Source organism: Paramormyrops kingsleyae, chromosome 8, assembly GCF_048594095.1.
Source record: "Paramormyrops kingsleyae isolate MSU_618 chromosome 8, PKINGS_0.4, whole genome shotgun sequence".
Taxonomy (NCBI): Eukaryota; Metazoa; Chordata; class Actinopteri; order Osteoglossiformes; family Mormyridae; genus Paramormyrops; species Paramormyrops kingsleyae.
In genome coordinates, this window is record NC_132804.1 from 2,048,473 (window position 1) to 2,071,929 (window position 23,457).

The window sequence follows — 23,457 nt, forward strand, 5'->3', positions numbered from 1 at the left end:
ACATATGTATGACCTTATGAGCTTGATGAGAGCAGAGCTTACCTAACGTATCACACTTGTCCCGTGCCCTACAGATGTCCTGCCTATAACAGAGAAGCAGATTCAGGCCACTGTCACCAAAAGCATTCAATTGTAGAGCAACCTCCACGCATCTCCCAGTTCGACCTGTTTGTCCCCGATCATGAACCCAACTGAGTTCCAGTCTCCCGCCATTTCACCAGAATGAAAGAAGGTCCCAAATATAGGGCTACCATACTGTAATGAGGTTCATCTACCCAGTGGTAATCGTTTTTTCAGTTAAAAACAACTGGTATGACAGTGCTACAGAGTCACACTGCTCTCTATGTGGGTCTTCTGACAGAGACCATTGAGTTTGGAACTATACTGAACTGCACCCTAAGCTTACTACAGAGCTGCCCCCAACGGCCATCATGCGGCAACAGTTGGTGTTACAGTAATGGAGCTGTAACAATCCAGCAAGGGTGAAACCTGGGATTATTCTCGAAAATAGATGACTTTGTAGGCTCCTCTACACAGAAGAACCAGGTAATGTGAGGGTGCAGTGTCATGGTAACAGAAAGGTCTACCTGGTGATGAGAATAGCGGTATCATGATGGGAGTAGTGGTTATCATCCGGGTGGTTCTCCCTTTGCTGCCAAACGCAGAAGTTCCTTAAAGTGTCCTGTGCATCAAAGCTGATTTTCAGATTATCCTGTAGAAAGACACAAATCGCTTTCGTCCTTTAACATGGACAGGGGAGAAGTGTGTGCTTTATACTGCAAAGTGCTACAGGTAGAGGCAAACGTTACAGACACTTACCGATTCCTTACTGAGTATAACCAGCTTCACAATGACTATATTTATTAGGTTTCCAAGGCTTGGATCTTTATATATGGAAGCAACCTGAAAAAGGCAAAATGGATTTAGTTTTCAGCTGTTTTTATATATATAACCCAATTAAAAAGGCATTAAAGTATGAGAGTAAGGCTGAAATTTGTATTCAAGCTACAGGCTAAATTAAGCCTAGAAATGAAGGGAGCAAGACTGGTCATTTGACTGATGAAGAGTTAAATGTGGTCTACAATTCAGCAGGGACGGCAAAATACCGGTCAAATGTTTCTAGAATAAAGAACTTTTAAAAGATAGGTTTTTGTTTATAGTAGGTACAGTAAGCCAGCTATTGAAATTTCACGGGATTATTTGGTAACGCTTTACATTAACTGCACCTTCATAATGCTTTTATATTGCATTCATGAAATGTTCAGTACACCATCATAATGTATTCTTTAAGTATTCATAAAACATTCATAAACATCATGTATGTATGCCTTAACATACTAACATCCCTTAACAGCTGTAATATACATTAATAACAAACATTATATAATAATAACAAACATTATAATTGTATATTAATGTATATTAAAGCTGTTAAAGGATGTTAGGATGTTAAGGTGTACTTGCATGCTGCTTATGAATGTTCTATGAATGCATTATGAAGGCATTATGAAGGTGCACTTAAAGTGTTACCGATTATTTATTCCCATTCATTGCAGGCATCTGAGGATCTGTGCTCCCACTGGCTGAAATTCACGGATGAGTTTAGTAGCGTAGCACCAAGCTGACCTATTACAGTTTGGAACTTAACACAGAGCTTACGGGTGACACTTACAATGGACATCAGCGTCAGGATGTAATACTGCAGATTGCTGCCGTGGTGCGCCAGCATTTTGCTGTCGGCAACCAGCATGACTTCCACGAAGTGGCGATAGGAGAGGAAGCGCTTTGATCTCCGGTGAGGTCCTGAGGCGCTGCTGTCATTAGCCCTTTGCTTATTTTCCCTCGCGGATGAAGCATCAGTAGAAAAGCTTTCACTCAAGCTGTCCAGAGCAGCCAGCATGTCTCCGGCAAACGGCTTCCCCTGGTTCCTTTTATGTTTCCTCTGCCTGTGTTTATGTCCTAAAATTAATGAGAAAACAATAAATACCTTCCTGGACATCTGAGGTGAAATCGGCATTTGAAAATGTCTCTATTGACCATAATCCACATGGAAGAGTGCTCCTCTGTCTTGGTTTGGAGATCAACTTTTCCTGACGAGAAATATTAATGGACTGGGAAAGGATGCAACATTATCTGTAGAGCACAGTAAGTCTATGTAAATTTCTTTAATGTTCGGCACACTGCATGGTCGGTGTGTCCCACTAAAACAGATCCAGGAACATAGGCCAGGAGAAGTTACAGACAATTGTCAGTCACAAATAATTAATTCTTTTGGAATAAATCTTTTATGTGAATGAAATGATCTTGGTCACTGACTTGAATCATTCAATTCATTCATTGTTCAGTTTGTTAAATAAGTCATCGATCAGTTTGTTCAATAAATCATCATTCATTCAATGAGTCCTTGATCAGTTTGTTTAATTTGTTCAAAGTGTAAGTCATCATAAAGTTTACTCAATGAGTCATCATTCAGTTTGTTCAATGGGTGACTAATAATCTAGTTTGTTCAATGATCGTTCAGTTTGTTCAAAGAATGAACTGGTCACAAACAGGATCAGTGACCTTGATACCCACCACCTTCTGGGGTAATGATGCATAGAGAATAAATTCAGTGCAGAGTAGGTTGTGAGATTTTGTTGGGTGTATTATTATTGTTAAATAATCTACATCAATCAAGCAGTTTTTTGTATGTTGTCTGAAACATTGTGCTTATAATTATACAGAGAGAATATATCAAGTGGTAAATAACCAAGGGGCATGTGTCATAAATTCGTGAACAAATGTGAACAAGACTGAACAAACCAGCTGAACAAACTCAAAAGTACAGTGTCACTGGAGAGACCAATGATTCTCATCTTTAGTAAGTTACAGCTTCAGTCCCAGTGTGATATTTACTGCTTACTCAGACTACAGTACAATAAGTGGAGAGAATTTCTCTCTGTAAATGGGTTCAGATCCCTTACAAAGAAAAGGCATATGGGGGGAGGTCATGTTAGGTGAAGCCAGCACTCTGCATGAGGCCTGCATGAAGCAATATGACTCTTCTCCAGTAAAAGCAGAATGTGCTCAGTTCCAATTTTCCCCTTTTTACAATGTCACACGTCTCTGAAGACAAACTTTGTTTTCCATCTTGCACAAAAAAAAAAACTTATCCGCAATGCAACACCAGTCAAACAGAAATGACTCTGTCTTCTAAAGTTGTTTCCCCTACTTGCAAATGATTGCAATCGAAGCTAAAACTGCAGAGGGCTATTATGAGAGACATCATCATTCATTTATAGCAGGTTAGACTTTCTGGGCTCAGAATGATTGCTGGGGTCTTCATGCACCTTCTCCAACGGTCGAATATGTGAAACATACCCCTTCATATTTCTGTAGGTGGCATAACTGCCGTTTGTCCACACAGCGACAGATTTCAAACAGCAGAAGCGGGGGCTGCTTCACCTCAATAACATTTACCCAGTTTCTTTATAGTACTGGATTGAATTTCCTTATCTGACTCTGAGAGGAAGTAAGAGAGCCAACAGGAGTTTAACGTAATAAACTCTGATGTTACGATACCAGGCCAAAATGTTTTTCCTGTGCAATAAGCTCTGACAACAAACTATAGGATATGTTTGTTGCTGTTGCAATTCATACAACGAGCGATCCCTCCATACCAGCAAGGTTTCCAAATTAGCTCAGTATATCAGTGCCTTACTCTGATTCCTGCACATCACCCTTTTAGCTCTTATGTAGTCTTATGTAGCCTTATGTAGTGTAAACTTATGCTTTGAATTTAAAAATGCACTATAGTCTCCAAGGATGCTGCGATGGGCATATCACTGAACACCGCAGATCATTTTTCAAACCAGGCTTCATGTTGTCCACGGGTAACAGTACTCTGATTGGATCTGGCACTTTGGATCCAATGTGCTCTCAAGCCCACCTCCCTGAAAGGATCATGCCCCTATGGCGTTTGTGGAGGCCAGTCTCTTCTGTAATATCGCTCTTTCCAGCCCTGATATCTCACTGCTTCCATCGTTTCCCCATGGCTGGTTCATTTACCTGAAGTGTCACACTCAGTCACGTTCCGGGGCCAGGCTGCATGCAAGGCATCCTTTCTGTACACTAGATGAGGTTTGTTATGTTCTTCTTCATAATGTTCACCATTGTAGCTGTGAAGGGGCTCCACAAAGTATTCTCCTTCTGGGGACATGAACGTCCCGAGCTAAAAACACATTAAAAGGTCAAATCAGTTAAGGTAGAGGTAAATTACACATGCAGCAGGTTTTAATCTCACAACCTGATGGATTACATTATTTCTACTTCTCATTTCAAGCTAATCCTCTAGCATAACCGATCCAAAAAGTTATTATTTAAATATGCAGGCTGCACCTTTTTAATGTTAAGCGCCATGTGTGTGTGTGTATAATGTGTGAGTGTAGCCTGCATAGGGGTGGCCCCCATCCTGGGTTGTTCCCTTCCTTGCGCCCGTAGCCTCCGGGCTTGGCTCCGGACCCCCGCGACCCTGAATATGACAAGCTGTTACAGAAAATGGATGGATAGATAATGTTAAGCATTGCCTTTGATAAACAGCTCCAGTATCCAGATGTATACCAGTTGAACAAACAGTAAGAAATAAAACTGAGTTTATGATGACGTAATAATTATAATAAACAAACGTATAAATTGTGTCGAAAAGCTCCTTAGAAAAAAACTTCGGGGAGCTGACTCCGCTGTCTTTGTTTGCCTGCGGATCTGGTTGCTACGGTGAAATTCTTATTGTAATCCATCCTCAGTCGGCATATTCCAGAAAGAGCCGGAAAGCCGTCAGCTTGTACCTAAATTACCCTTGGAAATAAAACACCGCACTGGATATCGCTATTAATGCCTACTAGGCAAACCTGAAGTCAGGCTTGATATTTTCTTAATTAATAAAAAAAGAACATAAGAAAAACGTCCATCAAAATCCCAGTTAACAGAAGTAGCAAATTCGAAAAGCGCAGTGCAAACAACAGTAAGGTCACTATAATGTCTGTCGTACTACAACTTCTTAAATCCTTTGGTGCCTACTTCCTTTGGACCATTTAAGGTGGTATAATAGAATAAAAAAGTTTTTCTTCAATATATTTAAGCGTCAAGATACCCAAAACAAAACTAACATAACTGTTAATGCTATCACTTTCTCTCCTTATAATGGCATATATAAAGGGGGCAATTATATCACAGCAAACTTTTAATCTCTATTCGTTTGTGATTATTATAACTCTATAACCATCTATTATGGCTCCTTAAATAGTGCAGGCGTATTAAATGGGAACGCCCACAAAAGCAAAAAAGCAAAAAAAAACAAAAAAACAAAACAAAAAAAAAAAGCAAAAGGACATTTCAACAGGCAAACAACTGGTACAGGCGCACAGATTTTGCGCGGATTTGTTTCAAGGCAGATTGATTATTCTTGAACATGGAAGCGAATGGAACTGGAAGCGTTTTCTTACGCCCTTTGCTCCTCGTCGTCCGCATCAACACACATGGAACCGTTATTGCAGTTCTTCAGACGTGTGTCGCATCTTAGAGAAGTAACAAAGTTTGCCCAACAGTACTCATTTTTCAGCTACGTTTGGGTAAGTTATAATTATTAAACTGTGAAAGAAGTAGATGAAAATATTAGGCCTATTTGTTTAACCTGATGCTATAATATAAAATTTAAACCAGTCACGAGTCGTTTACAAACAATAAGATACTTTTAAAATAAAAAAAATACTTGCAACTAAACAGCTAGGAAGCCCTGCCACGCAAAAGGGCCGTGAACAGTTTCTGGGAGTGTGAATCTCATAAGAACATCAGTTATCGCGCTGCATCTGCACTTCGGAAAGACGCATTTCAGTCGCGGACCTACGCAGATCACATCGCTTTATGTCACACAGCCTCGCGTTGCCAAAAAAAACTTGGTCATGCTGACGCCACTGCTTGGGCTCCTGCACTTATGAACGATCATTGCATGGTCGGGACTGCGCTCATAAGTGCGTGTAGCTTATAAGAAAAGGGAAATTGTAAGTTTGATGTAAGTTGTAAAATTGATGCAAGTTATTTTATATGCCTGCCTAATTCTTATAAGTAGCTGTCTCTCAAATCTAACACTGTTGTTCAATTGTTAATATATTCCCACATATACGCACAGTGATGCTGTATAAATATTATGTGGATCTAGGGAGCTGGGTTTCTGATTGACTTTACCAAAGGCAATATTCTTCCCGAAACTTGGCAGCGCTTGGAAGCGGCCACTCTTACCAGTCCGGAGCAAAGACTGATGACCGCCGGATGCTCCTCTTTTGCATTGACGTGCCCTTTGTAAAAGCAGTGCTGAAGGTCCGTATCCTCCTCTTCATCTGATGGCATGTCTGTCAGGTTATTTCTGGTAGATATTCCGATTATGGAAACGGTGTAAAGAGGAGCGATAAATGTGGAGTCCGAGGTGAGGTTTAAGTGAAAGTCCTGCCCAAAAGCGGAGAGTCTGTAATGGACTGAAGGAGCCCACTGACTGGAGATGCCCTCCGCTGTGTCAAGGCTTCTTTTCTTCCTTTTATAGTGCACGTTAGGTGGTAACTTGTCTCCGGCTTCATTTACTCGCACTGGAGTTACAATCTCATACGCAGCCAACTGTTCAAGACTCTTTGCTGGAAAAAAGCAAAAAGAAACTCAACAAGCAATGAAATTCGGCACGAACGCGTGATAGCGACCTATATCTCTACTGTTAGCAAGGTTAAGCTTTGTTATTTAACACGCCTAATCTCGCTTAACAGTCATGTGCTTGCCAATTTTAGGTGAAATCCATTCATTCCTCTCACTCGTCTTACACATAGCTGAAAGATTAATTTCCAATGTCCTTACCTCTTCTCGGAGTTAACTGCGGTCTCCCCGTTATCGCCACTGTATTTAAGACGTAAGGTAGTAATGCAAGAAGACGCAGTTTCCACATCAGGAGATGCATAGTTGTCCCGCTATTGGACCCTTTATTACCGTAGCGGCCGTTCCAGTCAGGGCTCAATGTTAAAGTGAGTTTGCTATATTTATAGCTGTATTCCTCACAGTGTGCGCGGGCGATTCATCCAGCCTTCTTAGCTTGGGTTTTGTAGAACCGGGAGCACACTTTTAAAAGCGATCGGGAATGGTAGGCGAAACGTCCGATGGACATGCATATTGCAAAGAGTGGCCGGCGTACAGTCGACTAGAGGTTTTTCTCTCACGGCAGTGGCCGTGGTGGGTGGGGGGCGTGCTCCGAGGACGTGTACCCACCCCTTCCTACTCAGCAAGAGACTCCTATCGATACCGATTAGGCTTTTTCTTCTCGTCGGGATGATGAGTTTTTTTTATGAATGAAAATACGTCCGTAGTAACCAGCGTGCTTATAATGCAATAACACGTTGTTAATAAAAAAATATTTAAGCTTATATCATCCTGATTGATAATATTGATAATATCGTTAAACTGTATTACGGATACGGAAAAAAACATGCCAATTAGATAGGAGATATTAATGACCTATCGCATGTTTCTAAGCACATATAACCAATGGCCATGTTTTCAAAGCAGGGATTGTAATGACACGTGATTTGCTTAAAATAAATTTTTAAATTATATTTTTAAATTTGCTGGAAAGGTATAGATGTTGTACAGCTTGATAAAAGCTGTTAAAGATTTGCTTTCGGTGAAAAGGCAGTCACAGTAGCGTTGCGTGGAAAAGATAAGAGTTAGGACATAACTGTTAAAAATAAAGTTCTAAAACAATATTTGTAGGGACTATCCATGTTCTGTAGATTACGAATAGACAAAATATCTTTCAGTACATGGAACAGCACAATTTACTGTTTGTTCCCCCTTAGTCAGACAACATTTCGGTCCGTTTTAATGCACACTGTATCCCCTTATAAATTAGCATTATCATATTTTGTTTACGCATCAGCACGTTTTACCACAGTTTTATGCATCTCTTTAAGTTAATTCCCATTGAATTGCTCATGTGTTTTTGCCTCAGGAATTTTTATGGAAATGAACGTTTGCCTATAGCAAAGTCTTGGCTAGCTTTTTACTTAAATTGACACACATTCTTAACAGAATTATAGAATTAGCTTTCTTGTCAGATATTCAGACATTAAGAGAATCTGCTTGTGTGTGTATGTGTGCAGGGGGTGTTATGTATATATTACATTGTGGAAACCAAATGTCTTCATACTGTAATTAAAAACCTGTTTATTTTGATGTGGGGACGGTTTACCGTTTTTTTTCTATCCCCGCAAGAGGAAACTCAATTTTATAAAAATTAGTGAATGCATTAAAAAAAACTAAAAATGTCAACAGTCTTGTATTTTGTTTGGTTACTTATAGTTAAGGTTAGGGCTGGGTAGGGGTTAAGGTTGTTGATGTTAGGATTAGGGTTATCCTCCTAGAAACGAATGGATGGTCCCCACAAACCTGTGTGTGTGTGTGTGTGTGTGAGCGGGTTTACCTATCCTTATGGGGACATAATGTCCCCATAACGTGATTAATATCCGTTTTTTTTCCCTTATGGGGACCGGTTTCCTGGGCCCCATAAGGGAAAACTCTATTTTATAAAAATCGGTGACTGCTATGAAAAAACTAAAAATGCAAAAACTCTTGTATTTTGTTAGGTTACTTATGGTTATGGTTAGGGCAGGGTAGGGGTTAAGGTTGTCATAGTTAGCGTTAGCATTTTTCCCATTGAAATGAATGAGCGGTCCCCATAAGGATATGTTTACCCTACGTGTGTGTGTGTGTGTGTGTGTGTGTGTGTGTGTGTGTGTGTGTGTGTGTGTGTGTGTGTGTGTGTGTGTGTGTGTGTGTGTGTGTGTGTGTGTGTGTGTGTGTGTGTGTGTGTGTGTTTTTTGAGGAATGGCTTGTGGCTCAGTGGGTTAGAGCACTGTGTTACTAACTGGAAGGTTGCCGGTTCATATCCTGTGACTGGCAGAGTGATGTCACCGTTAGGTTCTTCAGCAGCACACCCTTAGTTATGCCAGGGATCTTCTCAAAAATGTCTGTTGCTTTACATAAAACCATCTCATAAATATGTAATGTAAATATTCAGAAGGGAGAAACTGAGGACCCTCTCCCACATGGTACGAGACACAATGCGGGGGAACACCCTGGAAGGGATGCCAGTCCATACATATGGAGTCAAGTTTAGAGACATCAGGTCAAATTGCTGCATGTCTTTGGACCGCAGGAGTAAACTGGAGACCCTGCGAGGGACCTGCACTGCATGGACCCACACACACACAGTGCAGTGAGATTCAAACCCCAGTCCTGCCGGTGTGTAGAAATCATTTGTCCTGAACTTTTTTTATTTGCTTTCTAATATTGTTGTCTGTAACCTTGACTGTCTGGATGTTGGGTCCTTGTGGAAATGCAGTGCTAGCACCGCACAACACAGCATGCAGTTTAACAGCCTTTCTGCCCTGGGGGTTGCTCTTCCTGCAATCTAAGCCCCTCGCTTGACAGTTATTTAAGATTGTTTTCTGAAATTTTTAACTCATGTTGCTTAATTCCCTGCCAAAAACCATGTTGGATGGTGTCTTGGATGGTGTTATATTTTGGCTCACACATATAGGGAAATGATTTCTATGTGTTAAGATAATGCTTTGTGATTTGTGGGCCTCTTCATGTCACAAAGTTGAGAAAGCTTTATTTCTGCAAGACTCCTGAATCCCCTTCAGGATATGTAACAGTGTTTTCTTTTAGAAGTCTTTCTTTGTTCTCCAAAATGGATTTTCTTCATAATGATGCAAAAACCCTAATTTTAAGTAGTGCTGTGGGATTTTCCAGTTGCTCAGCCTGGTTCTCTCTGGTACTCTCACCATGAGATTGATCTGTTTTCATTTTGTTTCCAACTTGCCGGCTTTGATAAACCAGTCATACTGCATACTTCAAAATGTATCATTTTTCACCTTGAAATAAATCACTAGCATAACAAATGATTGAGCATTTTAGCAGGTAAAACGGCGCAGCCGTAATTCGTTTCAGATTGAAAGTGTCCGTGGGCCAATTTTCAGCCAATAGGACTCAGGCTGGTGGGGATTTCAGCCAATAGGACTCAGGCTGGTGGGGATTTCAGCCATTAGGACTCAGACTGGTGGTGATTTCAGCCAATTGGACTCAGGCTGGTGGTGATTTCATTCTCCAGAAAACTGCAGAAAAGTCTCTGGCTGAGACTTAATAGATGTATGGTTTTGCTTGGGATTTTCCTCAGTGACGCAGGTATATCGGTTTTGACTCTGGAATAGAGGGATGGATGGACGGATGGATGTACTAATTAAGTTATAAATTCCACTTATAGGTGAGATCACCAGATATAGGGGGAAACCACATATATGTAGCCAGGAAAAGGCATGAAACATTCCTTTCCATTTGGACACCCATATCCAGAGGAAAGTTTAAAAATTGACATTGCAAAAAATTGAGCTGCAGTACCATTAGCGCTCAGCATTAGTGTTTCTCAGTCCGTTCCTCACGGACCCACAGATGGTCCATGTTTTTTCTACCTCCCAGCTTCCCACTGTCTGGCAGGGAGGGAGCAAAAGCATGGACTGTCTGGCAGGGAGGGAGCGTAAGCATGGACTGTCTGGCAGGGAGGGAGCGAAGGCATGGACTGTCAGGCAGGGAGGGAGCGAAGGCATGGACTGTCTGGCAGGGAGGGAGCGAAGGCATGGACTGTCTTTCAGGGAGGGGGCGAAGGCATGGACTGTCTGGCAGGGAGGGAGCGAAGGCATGGACTGTCTGGCAGGGAGGGAGCGAAAGCATGGACTGTCTGGCAGGGAGGGAGCGAAGGCATGGACTGTCTGGCAGGGAGGGAGCGAAGGCATGGACTGTCTGGCAGGGAGGGAGCGAAAGCATGGACTGTCTGGCAGGGAGGGAGCGAAGGCATGGACTGTCTGGCAGGGAGGGAGCGAAGGCATGGACTGTCTGGCAGGGAGGGAGCGAAGGCATGGACTGTCTGGCAGGGAGGGAGCGAAAGCATGGACTGTCTGGCAGGGAGGGAGCGAAGGCATGGACTGTCTGGCAGAGAGGGAGCGAAGGCATGGACTGTCTGGCAGGGAGGGAGCGAAGGCATGGACTGTCTGGCAGAGAGGGAGCGAAGGCATGGACTGTCTGGCAGGGAGGGAGCGAAGGCATGGACTGTCTGGCTGGGAGGGGGCGAAGGCATGGACTGTCTGGCAGGGAGGGGGCGAAGGCATGGACTGTCTGGCAGGGAGGGAGCGAAGGCATGGACTGTCTGGCAGGGAGGGAGCGAAAGCATGGACTGTCTGGCAGGGAGGGAGCGAAGGCATGGACTGTCCATAGACTGTATCATGTTATATTATTACATTCAGTATCTCTGAGACTCTGACCAGTATATGTGCTTGAATGATGAGATCTAGCTGGCTAAAAGTAATTGATTCAGAGAACTTAATAACAAAACATACTACCTGAGACAAAGCTACTTCTCTGCTTGAGATGTAAGTCATGAGGGTCTTTTGTATTAGATCAGCAAGCATGTGAATGTTACTAGATATTTTTTTAGGAAACATCCACAAAAGCAACCCATAACATTTGCTTGTTTGGTGGTATCATGGAAGAGGAACTTTAGGTTTGGTGGAGACCATGTGAAGACTGTAAGATGATTCTGCTGTTGAGCTGATCTCCACAAATAGTAAAAGCAGCATGAGCTTAGTCCACATGGTCTTCATTTCCAGGAAGCTGTACCCTTCTGAAATCCTTTTTCACAGAGATGTTAGAGAGTGATGTTTAAGACATTCTAAAAATTGAGAAAATTAAATGTACTCTTTCAATTTTCATTTGAATTGAAATACATGCCAATCTACTCCTTGTAAAGCTATGTTGCTGCAGAGATGGGCAGCTTGCAGACAGCATGTCTCCTGGAGGGTCCCGCTACAAGCACACGGGAAGTTCCAGTCTTTAGGACATACTTCAACAATTTAGCTTCACTTCCTCCCTGTTTCCGAAGATAGGAGATAAGTGGAAAATTGAATGGGGGTTGAAAATTAGGATACGGGGTTTCAAAGACAAGAAGACCTTCCCTTCTTGGTCGTTCCTTGTCATAAGTGGACTCCTGCTCTGAGGAATATTTTCCAAGATTTTAGTTTCAGTTTTTTGCTCTTCTTCTGCCCTTAACAAGAGTAGCCAGAAGGATTCTCTAGATCTGCAGGCCCTTGGCATCTGACATCATACCTTTGGTGAACTTTACAGTCCTTCTGGTTCTATTCTATGGTGGTCAATGGTGCAGGGTAGGCTGAGTCGCCCACTCACCGCTGCAGGCAAGCCTTGGGCTTCTAATCTCTCAAGTGTGGAGAAGGGGCCCTGAAGTCTGAGAACAGCTAAAGGGGTTTGCGCTGGTCTTAAAGGAAGGTCCTCAGTCCCCGTGGGACCAGAAGAGACGTGCGACTGGGAGCAGGGGGCCAGTGACCTGGTTCCTGTGAGAGGAAAGTTCACTTTGATAAGTCTGTGGTCCAGAGAATACTATCATGCTACTATCATACTATCATGCTTATTGCCTCCCACAGGATGGAGCCATTTGTGCTTATAGCCGTAACTGAGTAAACATCCAGGGACGTACCGCCTCTTGGAAAGTCCGAGCACGCACGCGCTCACGTGCACCCGCTCTCACGCACGCGCGCGTGCATCTGCACAAAAGACAGTATGCTGAGGCCATACCTTTGGCTCCAAATATATAGAGAGATATTATAAAGGAGCTTTAAATGAGGTGTAACTATTTTTGTTTTGGTTTTAATGGCCAGCAGAGAGTATTGTTGGCCCTCGGACAGAGGCCATTTATTTTATCAGGACCTTTTTCTGCTGCTTCCTGTGCAGATGGTAGGAGATGTGTCCATGGGCATGTAGATGGATGTGTAGATGAATGTGTGCATGGATGTGTAGATGGACGTGTAGATGAATGTGTGCATGGATGTGTACATAGACGTGTAGATGAATGTGTCCATGGACATGTAGATGGATGTGTAGATGAATGTGTGCATGGATGTGTAGATGAATGTGTGCATGGATGTGTAGATGGACATGTAGATGAATGTGTGCATGAATGTGTACATAGACGTGTAGATGAATGTGTCCATGGGCATGTAGATGGATGTGTAGATGGATGTGTCGATGAATGTGTGAATGGATGTGTACAGGGACGTGTAGATGGACGTGTCAATGAATGTGCGCACGGATGTGTCCAGCTGTTCTGGAGCTTTTTCCGGACTCAAATCCATCCAGGCTTCTTGTCGCTTATTTGGAATGGCAACGTGTGCAGTGTGTCAGCTCAGGGGGTTGGATGAAGGTGACTTTAAAAAGGAGCAGCTCCTTATAGATGGAAATGGAGAGAGAGCCAGCCAAGGCTCCTAAGTACCACATGCCAGCATGCAGAGACATTCAGCCCTTTTGCTCAGTGCGGTTAACAAAGCTCCTTTGTGCTGTTATCCAAGCCCCGCTCCCTGGGAGCTTCCAGTGGATTTGCGATGAACATATATACATCCATAGACTGCAGATGCGGACCCTTGGGGAAGCGTAGTGCTGTGCTGGAAACAGACAGGTAGAGGCTTGTCTGTCTGAAAAGGTCATATCCAGGGTCAGGAGAAGATACTAAGAGATAAAGTGTAAAGGGGGGCACTCATTTTTGGGGGTGGGACAATCACAAAAAGAACTTAAAAAAATAATTTTTAAATTTGAAGTTAATTTGATGGGAGGAGCCTGGGCATAATTATACTCTCAAGTTAAAAAGTTAGACTATTATAGCCCCAGGATCTGCTAACGAACCCCCCACAACATCTGCACTTAGGGACTGACAGCTCAAATGTCCTCATGTAACTTATTAAAGGATAAAGAGTAAAGAAAGATCTCGGAGACGCTAAGTGCAAACAAACTGAAAAATGCAATGTTTTCGCAACTGCTAACCACCCTGAAATTGAATACTAGGTAAAGTTAGCTAGTCATTTATTAATAATATATTACAGACATAGCACTATTCAGGCTGAGCGAAATTTCTTTTGAAACGCATAAAATTGTTCCTATCATAGTTATCATTTCTGCAGCGCCCACTACAGGCCTGGGCAGTAATTACACATGTTAATCTTTGATCATATATTTTGTGTGTGTAGGTGGTGGTAAAGGCTGCAGGGACCCTGGTGGCCCCGGGGCGTCTCGCTGCAGAGGAGCGACACGACAGGCTGGACACGCCCCAGCCGGCCCCCCGTGCCACGGGCCGCGAGATTCCCTCCAAAATGAATTTGTTTCTTCCCCCCTCCCCGTGCCTCTGGCTGCTTTTTATCAAGTTATATATGGTTCTGTCTTCTGGGTCACAGGCTCCATTCTGCGGCTGTCGGGGCCCCCAGAATGATCTGGCCCGTGTCCTGCTGGCAGGCCTCTGTGCACTGGACAGTCTGTGACTTCCAGACGTTGAGTGGATGACAGTCACACAGCGGTGACCCCCCCCCCCCAAAAAAAAAATAAAAAACAAACAAGGAGAGCGTAACAAAATAAGAACATGGCGATGTACTGCTTCTTTGGTGCCCGCTTGTTACCCACGCAGACAGAGGTGTGCACCATTGTGCTCTCGTTGTCCCACAAGGCCACTTCTCGTGACTGACGGGCTCATGGTCCAGTAAGGCCAGCTGGATCATAGCCACTCATTCTGACAGCAAACCCCCTCAACGGCCTGAGAGCTGGCCTCCGCATTCCTGCCATAATAGCTGCGATTTCAGTCGCTTCTACAAATCACAGAGCAGCCCAAAAAGGACACAGCACAGAATGGCCGCTCGTATGGGTCTCACAGCTGATGCACACACCGCGTACTGGTACAGATATGTAATGTGTGAGATGAGCAGAAAGGAGTCACTAGCTTTCCTGCTGTGGCGGCCTAGTGGTTATGGAAGCACCCTTATAATCGAAAGAGTACTGGTTTGAATCCACAATGATCGAAAGTACCACTGAGGTACCCTGAGCGAGGTACTGCCCACAGGAGCTGAATTAGCTGCCTCCTGCTATATCACATATGGGTTAAATGCAGAGGACATATTTTGTTGTCAACAATGACAATTAATCACTTCACTTTACTAACTGCTGAAATCCAGGCAGAAACACAAACTGGTCTTAATGACTTCAGTGGTCATTATGAACCTGCACACATCTGGGCCAGTCTGCTACCCCAAAAGCATAAATGCTGACCCTAACTGTTCATTTTACCGTGAAACACACAATCTTTATTATGCAGCAGTTTTTTATATATGTATGAGATTTGTCTGTGTTACAGGGACATCATGAGGCAGGAGACTCCCTGTATGACATGGCAGTGCATTGACAGACATGTATAAAATATTACTAATAAATTAATTTATTAAAATTGATTACTAAACATTTCAGCTTGTGTTGGCCAATTAATGCAAGATGAATAAGGCCAACATTCCCTTTCTATAAAAATGAATATTTTAAACATTTAAAATGTTTTATTTTCATAAATATTTTTTTTTTGTCATAGATATAGGCCTTCAATACTGCTGAATGGGGCTTATGTGCAAATAAAAGTGCTAAATTACAGCAGACGGAATAACAGAAGATACAGTATAGGCCTGCAATACTGCTGAATGGGGTTTTTGTGCAAATAAAAGTGCTAAATGACAGCAGACAGCATAACAGAAGATATAAGCCTGCAATACTGCTGAATGGGGTTTTTGTGCAAATAAAAGTGCTAAATGACAGCAGACAGCATATCAGGGATGATATAGGCCTACAATACTGCTGAATGGGGCTTATGTGCAAATAAAAGTGCTAAATGACAGCAGACAGAATAACAGGGATGATATAGGCCTACAATACTGCTGAATGGGGCTTATGTGCAAATAAAAGTGCTAAATGACAGCAGACAGCATAACAGAAGATATAGGCCTGCAATACTGCTGAATGGGGTTTTTGTGCAAATAAAGGTGCTAAATGACAGCAGACGGCATATCAGGGATGATATAGGCCTACAATACTGCTGAAAAGTCTCTTCATGTCTTTAATTTGCTGCCCTTCAGTCATTGCTAAGAAAAGGTTAGATCCACTCCTTCAAGGTTAAACGGTCATGAACGTGTAGATAGATACACTGTAACGCAGAAGCAATTTATATGGCTTGTCTCTGATGAATACATGTAAATAATTTATATAAGTAAATCTTTATAATCTTTTTATTCTCTATCATGGAAAAGCAGGAAGATGGAAAGCTGGCTAACAGGATGGGAATCAATGCAAACCCTTAACTGGGGACTTCCAGAGTGCTAATATGGATCTTTTCATAAATTCTATATGGCATTTCCGACGCAAGCCGCATGCAGTAGTTTTGTCGTACTGCCAAGAAGTTGTGCAAAAATAAACATTTAATAGCACAAATGCATTGCTTTGGTTAGAATGAATATAATATATAGACTTCAGCTGTGAGATCAGAAAGATTATATTTGTAATGTCTGCCTTGGTGCATAAATCACTTTTCTCCCTGTGGTCCTGACATTCTCCGCCAGAGATGCCTTCTATGTATATTTAGGGAAAAAGGGGTTCAGATGTACTAAATGTATCAAGTAGCAGTCATGTGAGCAAAGATCGATGGTGTATTTTATCAAAAGCAAGAGGATTCTTATTCTTAAAACAAAAATCAGTAAATGAATACTTTGGGTTTCTTTAATTCAGGGCGGAATTTGGTGAGGGGGGGCAACAAAGGGACAAATACCCCTGAACGCTACACTCTGGGGGCACCCACCCCAGCCTATTGATCTGTTTTGGTTTTTTTTGTAACAAATCCTCACCTTCAAACCATTTATATAACAATTTCGGTTAAAATATTATAATCTATAATGTAATATATTTTAAATTTGGCCGACGGATCCGCCATGGTGATTAGCATATTACTGATGTTCCATCGTTTTTAACACCCCCTTGTTTCTCTTTTGGCTCAGTTAGTGGGCTTCTACCCATGTCAGCCTAGGGCCCCCAGAGTTAGTCCGTCCCAGCTTTCATTACATATATCTGATATCGACCTGTGACGGCAATCTTGCAATCTAACTAGTACTCATAAAACACAAAACTACAAGGTGAAGATTTAAGGCGCAGTAATGTTAACGTTGACATGAACCCGAGACTCAGTTCGTTCCGTGGTGGAGGTGATGGGTAACATCATTTACTAAAACATGAGGGTGACATGAGGTTCAGATGTGTCCAGATGTGTGCAGCAGTACGAGCGATATCAGCCAGCCAGCCCCACATTGTGTCGCCGCGCTGGGGGAGACACGGCAGCCGTGCTCTGTGCCGGTTCCCAGACGTTCTGTAATGTTTTCCTGCGTACTCTTTAGTTTTTTTTTAGATCCAGCTAGAGAAGCAGATCTAGGCGCTCTCCAGCTTTAAAGGGATCATGTCACGTCATAAACCTTGAATGCGCACGTTTTAAATATAGCCCAGAAAGATCAGTTTATTGCTCATGTATTAAGGGAGTATCAGTTTGATTTATGAACGCAACGGAGAGAGCTTTGTTCATAGATGGGCTGCTCAACTGTAGTGGAGTCTGTCCAAACGGTGCAAGATCTGACATTTACGTATTGTCTTTAAGACAAAATTAAAGAATATTGAAGAAGGAATATAGACCCTGATTAGTCAGAACATCATGAGCAGCTTCACTTGATGCAACTAACATTAACTGTCTCATGAAAATAGTAAAAATAGCATGTCATGGTCTCCAAAACTGCAGGACTTGTGGGGGTGCTCACTGTCAGCTGTGGTCAGGACCTAGTGGTCAGGACCTAGTGGTCAGGACCTAGAGGTCAGGTGGTCTGATTCGGGAAAAACACGAACTGCCTTGCTGTTTCGGAGATGCTCTGGCCCAGTGAAATACCCACGAAAGGTATTTAGGTCTTAACACCTGCCCATGTGATTTACATTGAACACACTGACTATGAGAACTGACTGTTGGGTTTCCATCAAATACATCTCAGATCTCTTATGTGCTGTTTTTACAAGACAGTCAGTGTTATTCACATAGGTTGGGGATGGTCATAATGATCTGGCTCATCAGTGTGTATTCTGTGTTTTCAAAGTTGCAGGGTAAATTACTGCAAGAATGGTAATCATTATGTAGCCCACATTACAGAAATACTAGTCAGAGTAACATGATAATGGCCTATAAAGAGTTAAGATTTCCATGATTGACACCAGCGTGAGCCAATTAGGTGCCCTACTCTATTGCAGAGTAGCCGCTTCGAGACGCCCACATTTTTTCACTCTTGCTGTGATAATATTAGTAGCTGAGTTTTTTTAACCTTTTTTTCAGGTGAAGCGTGAATGACTAGAATTTAACTGTACAGTGCAGTGACTAATCACTCAGCTAATGTGTTTAATGTAAAACGACATAGAATTATGCTTACACACTGCATTTTGTTTGTCGGTGAACCATATATGTTTGAATGTTAAATATTACCGCTGTTAAACCATGGATTAGTTAGATTATCATCTTATAAGTTCATTCTCTTGCAAAGCTGTTTTGTTTTATGCATTCTCTATAAACCTCCAGTGATTTACAGCTGCATAACGTTGTGTGTCTTATGTCATGAAGGTTGATTGATGTAATGCTAAATCTTAAAGCAAGGTTACTGAGTGCTTGCATTCTCTATGTTCTACTGGATGGCAGTGTGTTGCCACATTGATATTGTGGGAAAATCATATCGCGATAATTATTGTTATCGTTTTATGACCCGGCGATAGATTTGACTTACAGGTTGAACTAATATCAGTGATTTTTCAATATAAGAATTAGAAGATAATTTTACCTATATATATGTCACGCCCCTGGGGGGCAGAACCCCGCAAGTGACGCCGATTAACGGTAATCAAACCACAGGATAAAAGAACCTATTGAACAGAAGGACATTGCGAAGTATTGAGCCGATGTCTTACAGCCATACCAAGCAATCTACTTGTCTTCCGTCTGCCCTGCCTTCCCGGATCTGCCTGTCTTACCTGTATCTGTACCTCACCTGTTTGCCTTCCCTCCTCAGCGTCCTCGTCATACCTGATCCTCCAGTCCCGATGTCCTCCGCCCTCCTCTTCGTCGTTCCCCTTCGTGCCCTGTGCCTGTGCTTCAGTGTTGGACAGCTCTACCTGGTATCGACCCTCGCCCACGTCTACCGATTACGATTCTCGCCTGCCGATTCTAAGTTCCGTCTGCCTTTCCCCTCCCCTAAGCACCGCCTCGGCGTTGCCGCTGTTCTATCAATAAACCGATCGTTTCCCTGCATTTCTGGATCCTTGTCCGTCTGTTCCCCTCTCTGCCTGACAATATATATATATAAGTGTATGGATGTGATTGTATAGATGTGTGACCTGTCTATAGATCAGATTTTAGTAAACGAAGGGTTTGGTGACGATTGATCTGCAGACTGAGTTTATGGTAAAAGTTTGAATTTCTGTTTATTAATACACAGGTTCATGCAAAGCTCATTCTGGTTTTGAAATCTATCTGTCTGTCTGTCTACAATTACTTAAAGATTACACCAGCATTATATTAACGTAAGCTGTTTGGGAGTGCATCAGGTTTTCAGAAATGGCAAAGTTGAAGGGTATTAGGGTTACTTTAAATCTGAATTAAAGACATTTCTTTTCCTTGGACATTTCTCTTCTGTCTCTTCCTCCTGTACTGATTACTGATTTATTTATTTATTGTTTTGTTTTGTGTAAAGTAACCTTGGGATTGTGAAAGACGCTATATAAATGGAACTTATTATTATTCTTTTAGGGTTGTAATCCAGCTGATGTATGGGGTGGGGGGTATCCTTTTTATAAAGGCATCGTTATTGCAGCAGGGGAGAGGAGCCTCTGACGTAGCTATGGAAACCAAGGCAAACGCATAACTTACGTTCTGGTATCTGGGGGAGTGATCATTGTTTCCTGTCAAGCAGGCAGGAATAGATACATTTTCATTGCTTGTATCTCACCGTTCATCAGGTCATAACTCTGCTACAAGTGGTGAATCTCAATCATGTGGTGTCCCCTCCTTTGGTTACACCTTAATTATCGGTAAAGTGATCATCACATGACCTGTTTGTGGTTTCTAATGCCAAAAGAATTTTCAATCAAAGAATAAATTCTTTAGTTAGCCTGAGACACCAACTGTGATCAGCCAATGCTGTAATCACGCTAAGCTAGCAGCTACATAATAATTAATGCTGTAATCACGCTAAGCTAGCAGCTACATAATAATTAATGGTGTAATCACGCTAAGCTAGCAGCTACATAATAATTAATGGTGTAATCACACTAAGCTAGCAGCTACATAATAATTAATGGTGCAATCACGCTAAGCTAGCAGCTACACTATGCACCAGATGACCCTTCTGTCTGGTTCCACTGAACCCAGGCCCAACATGAAACCCACAGCCCAACGCTGGAGTCCACACTCAGGGTCAGATCCTGCTTTCACTCCTGAGACTTCAGACCCCCTGTTGGTCATGGTCTGATCTCCCACTCACTCCCGGTGTCAATCCTAAGCAGTCTCCAGTACATTCTGTAACGTATGCCACCATTTAATTATATACATTTATGACTAAATAAAATAACCATGCGCTGTATGTACTTTCTCCCACTGTGTTTAATATTCACCCAACTAGATTATGGTCTCAGCGTTTGCGTGAAACATAAAGGCTGTTCTGTTCGTACTGTAGGTGGATGTAAGTGCCCAGTGACTATAACATGGTAACACCGCAGCTCCACTGTCCTTAGAGTAATGACTTAATTATCCTGAAGGGGCAAGGCTGGGGCTGCAGAAAATGAGATGGGTAGCGACCTCAAAGGAAGCTATTGTAGCTGATAATGTTTACAAAAAATCGTTTTGTCTCGCAAAAAAATCTGGTACCAGGCATCCTGGATGATCCTACTGGGACAGCAGAGCCCGGCCAGTGAGGGCCCTGATCTCATCCTTACACATGGAGGGACAGAGTGCGTCTCATCTCTGAATGTGCCAGATCTCTTCCTTCTTTACCTAAAGTTGTTTGTGTTTTGTGGGAAGGACACGGGGAGGCATAGTGCAGAGCTATTTGATGTTTGTTATATCAGGTGTGTTGGGGTACTGGTTTGCTTTACTGGTTTGCTTTCCTGGAGCCCGTAAAGTTACCAGTGCAAAGTAACACAGGATTGTCTGTTCATTCGAGCTGGTTTTCTACTGAGGTGGGTAGTTCAGGTCCAGTGAGTAAAAGTCCAGGCCAAAATTTTGTTTCAACCATGAGTAACTCTGTGACTGTGACTCTTTATACTTCATTGTTGCATTGAAACAAAATCTAGGTCTGGACCGTTACTTTTTTCACCTGAAGTGCCAAGCGCTGGTCTTCTGGACGACTACTGAAATCTGATGAGTGAGACCTAAAATGACAGGAAACTCACGCTGAGCATCCATCTTGGACGTTATTGGGCCATCAGTGTGTAGGAAACGTCTCCCACCCAGTAAGCAAGCTGCCACACACACAATAGAATGACTCAGGGCCCCAGATGGTGAGCCCTCCAGTTCCTGCATTGTACACTGATATGCTTGCTGTCTCCTATTGTTTATCGCTAGATGTTTTCTTGTTTACAAAATATCTCACTATTTCATATGGTCCCATTGTGTCCCATCCATACATCCATATGAGCACTAGGCAGCAGCAGACCTGCACCAGACGTTGGTCCTCCTTGAATAGGCAGAAGGAAATTATTTTTGAATCGTAGCAGTCTTATAATAATTATTATTTGGGGAAACATTCTTTTGGTACCAGTTCTTCGACTGTTTTAGATTACGATCAGCACGTCACGAAATGTTAACGTGAAGTCCATTGCCAAATGGTGTACAGTAAAAACAAACGCAAAGAGGATGGCATCCATCTGCATTGGGCTGTGCTAGCTTTGTTAGCTTTGTTAGCTTTGTAAGTGTCCCAGGCAATGCATTTGCAATCGCAGTGTTCCGTATGAAGCCATGCTTCCCATTTGTTATCTTTCATAAGAAAATCAGCCTTTGTTCCTCACGGTCAGCCTTTATATCTGAAAACCAATTCATTTTGTTTTTGGTTATTCTATATATTATACAAAATTAATAACATTAGAAACTTTTGCATTGTGCTGTGCTGCAGTACTGTAGGTCATGGTAGACAGTGAAGATGTTAAACTGACAATTATAGGCGTTTTTCCACTGCGACAGATACTGAACTTGTGGTACATCAAAGCAAGAAAGCATCTAAAAGTAGCTATGGTACTTCACGGTGCTGGTTTTCCACTGGTGTAAAAACTGGTACCAGTGCCAAGTGACACCAAAGTGAGGCAGGGTTTTTTTTTTACTGAATTAAAAAAATGGCTGTTGTATATTATAGGGCTGGATGATGTGTAATATTAATATAATATCAACATCGCATGTTATGCACATACAATTCTTACATCACTAGTCAGCTAGATTAAAATAAGGCTTTTTCTTACTTTCAATTCTGTACGGACATTACAGTGCGGGGGTTAAAGTTTTGCTAAAATATTTTTACTCTGTTACTGTGTTATAGGAAAAAAAACTTAGCAAGCTTTACAATTTTATTATTCCATTTATACTGTAGATTGTAATGTCTTTAAATATCAGTTTACAGTTTTACCTCAGCTGCTTTTGCATGAGCACAGCATGTGTTCTCCAAAACAATCGTAATCATTTTCATCCTTGCCGTTAAAATCATTTGAAGACGGGTTTGTGAGAAATTTATGAGCTCCTTTTTTGTTTTATAATTACCGCAATATTTATTACAACAAAACCACATCACTAGCACAGCACACTTTATACCTGCTGTCCAAGTATCTTCAACAAAATACTTTTGAGTTTCTTGTCATGCCTTCCGGATCTTTTTGTTGTAAATATTCTTATGACCAAATCAATTTTTTTTTTTTACTTCATTCATCATTATTTTCTGAGTTCACAGCTGTTTTCAAGGTGGTGTTTGTATTGTGTTTCAGTGGCAGGATATTTGCATAACCAGTCGACAAAGAAAGTCCTGCCCCGAAGTACCAAAGAATTACCCCAGCTCATTTGGCACTTTCAGTACTAGAACTTTTGATACTGGTACTTGACTGGAAGTCAATGGAAAAGCGAAAGTACCAAAAGTACCGCAAGTACCGTACAAAAAGAACCCTTTCACAAGATAATGCTTCAAGAATGAACTACATTAGTAAACAGGAGCATTAATTATCGTAAACAAGTTAGTATGAAGGATAATGGTGGCCCTGAGGGTCTTGTTACCCACAAACCACAGCCGCCTTACTGTGTCATGAGGACCCAACCATCAACTTCTCCTGCTTTTGCGATATGTCGGTGAAAGCCATTGAGTAAACTATGAATCACGATAGAATTTAGAGATCAGTGGTCATTGTCAACACACCACAGCACACAGTGCGCAA

The 23,457-nt window shown here is 42.1% G+C and overlaps 1 protein-coding gene and 1 long non-coding RNA gene across 6 annotated transcripts in view; one reads left to right on the plus strand and one right to left on the minus strand.

The window, feature by feature from the left end:
* The window catches only part of adamts9 (ADAM metallopeptidase with thrombospondin type 1 motif, 9), a 55,770-nt gene extending 48,549 nt beyond the window's left edge, over positions 1 to 7,221 (minus strand). For 3 of the 5 annotated variants that reach the window (XM_072714969.1, XM_072714968.1, XM_072714967.1), the window contains exons 1-7: positions 6,874 to 7,221; positions 6,274 to 6,659; positions 4,048 to 4,210; positions 1,673 to 1,959; positions 820 to 903; positions 588 to 712; positions 43 to 83 (exon numbers count right to left, since the gene is read on the minus strand). In XM_072714969.1, the coding sequence (XP_072571070.1) occupies positions 43 to 83; positions 588 to 712; positions 820 to 903; positions 1,673 to 1,959; positions 4,048 to 4,210; positions 6,274 to 6,659; positions 6,874 to 6,973 (1,186 nt within the window). In that variant the 5' untranslated portion in view covers positions 6,974 to 7,221. The other 2 variants (XM_072714971.1, XM_072714970.1) reach the window with 2 other exon arrangements.
* Positions 5,347 to 22,569, plus strand: LOC140592226 (uncharacterized). The gene is made up of 2 exons (XR_011992508.1): positions 5,347 to 5,606; positions 14,151 to 22,569. It is a non-coding gene; the product is annotated as an uncharacterized lncRNA (long non-coding RNA).
* Positions 22,570 to 23,457: the final 888 nt, after the last annotated feature.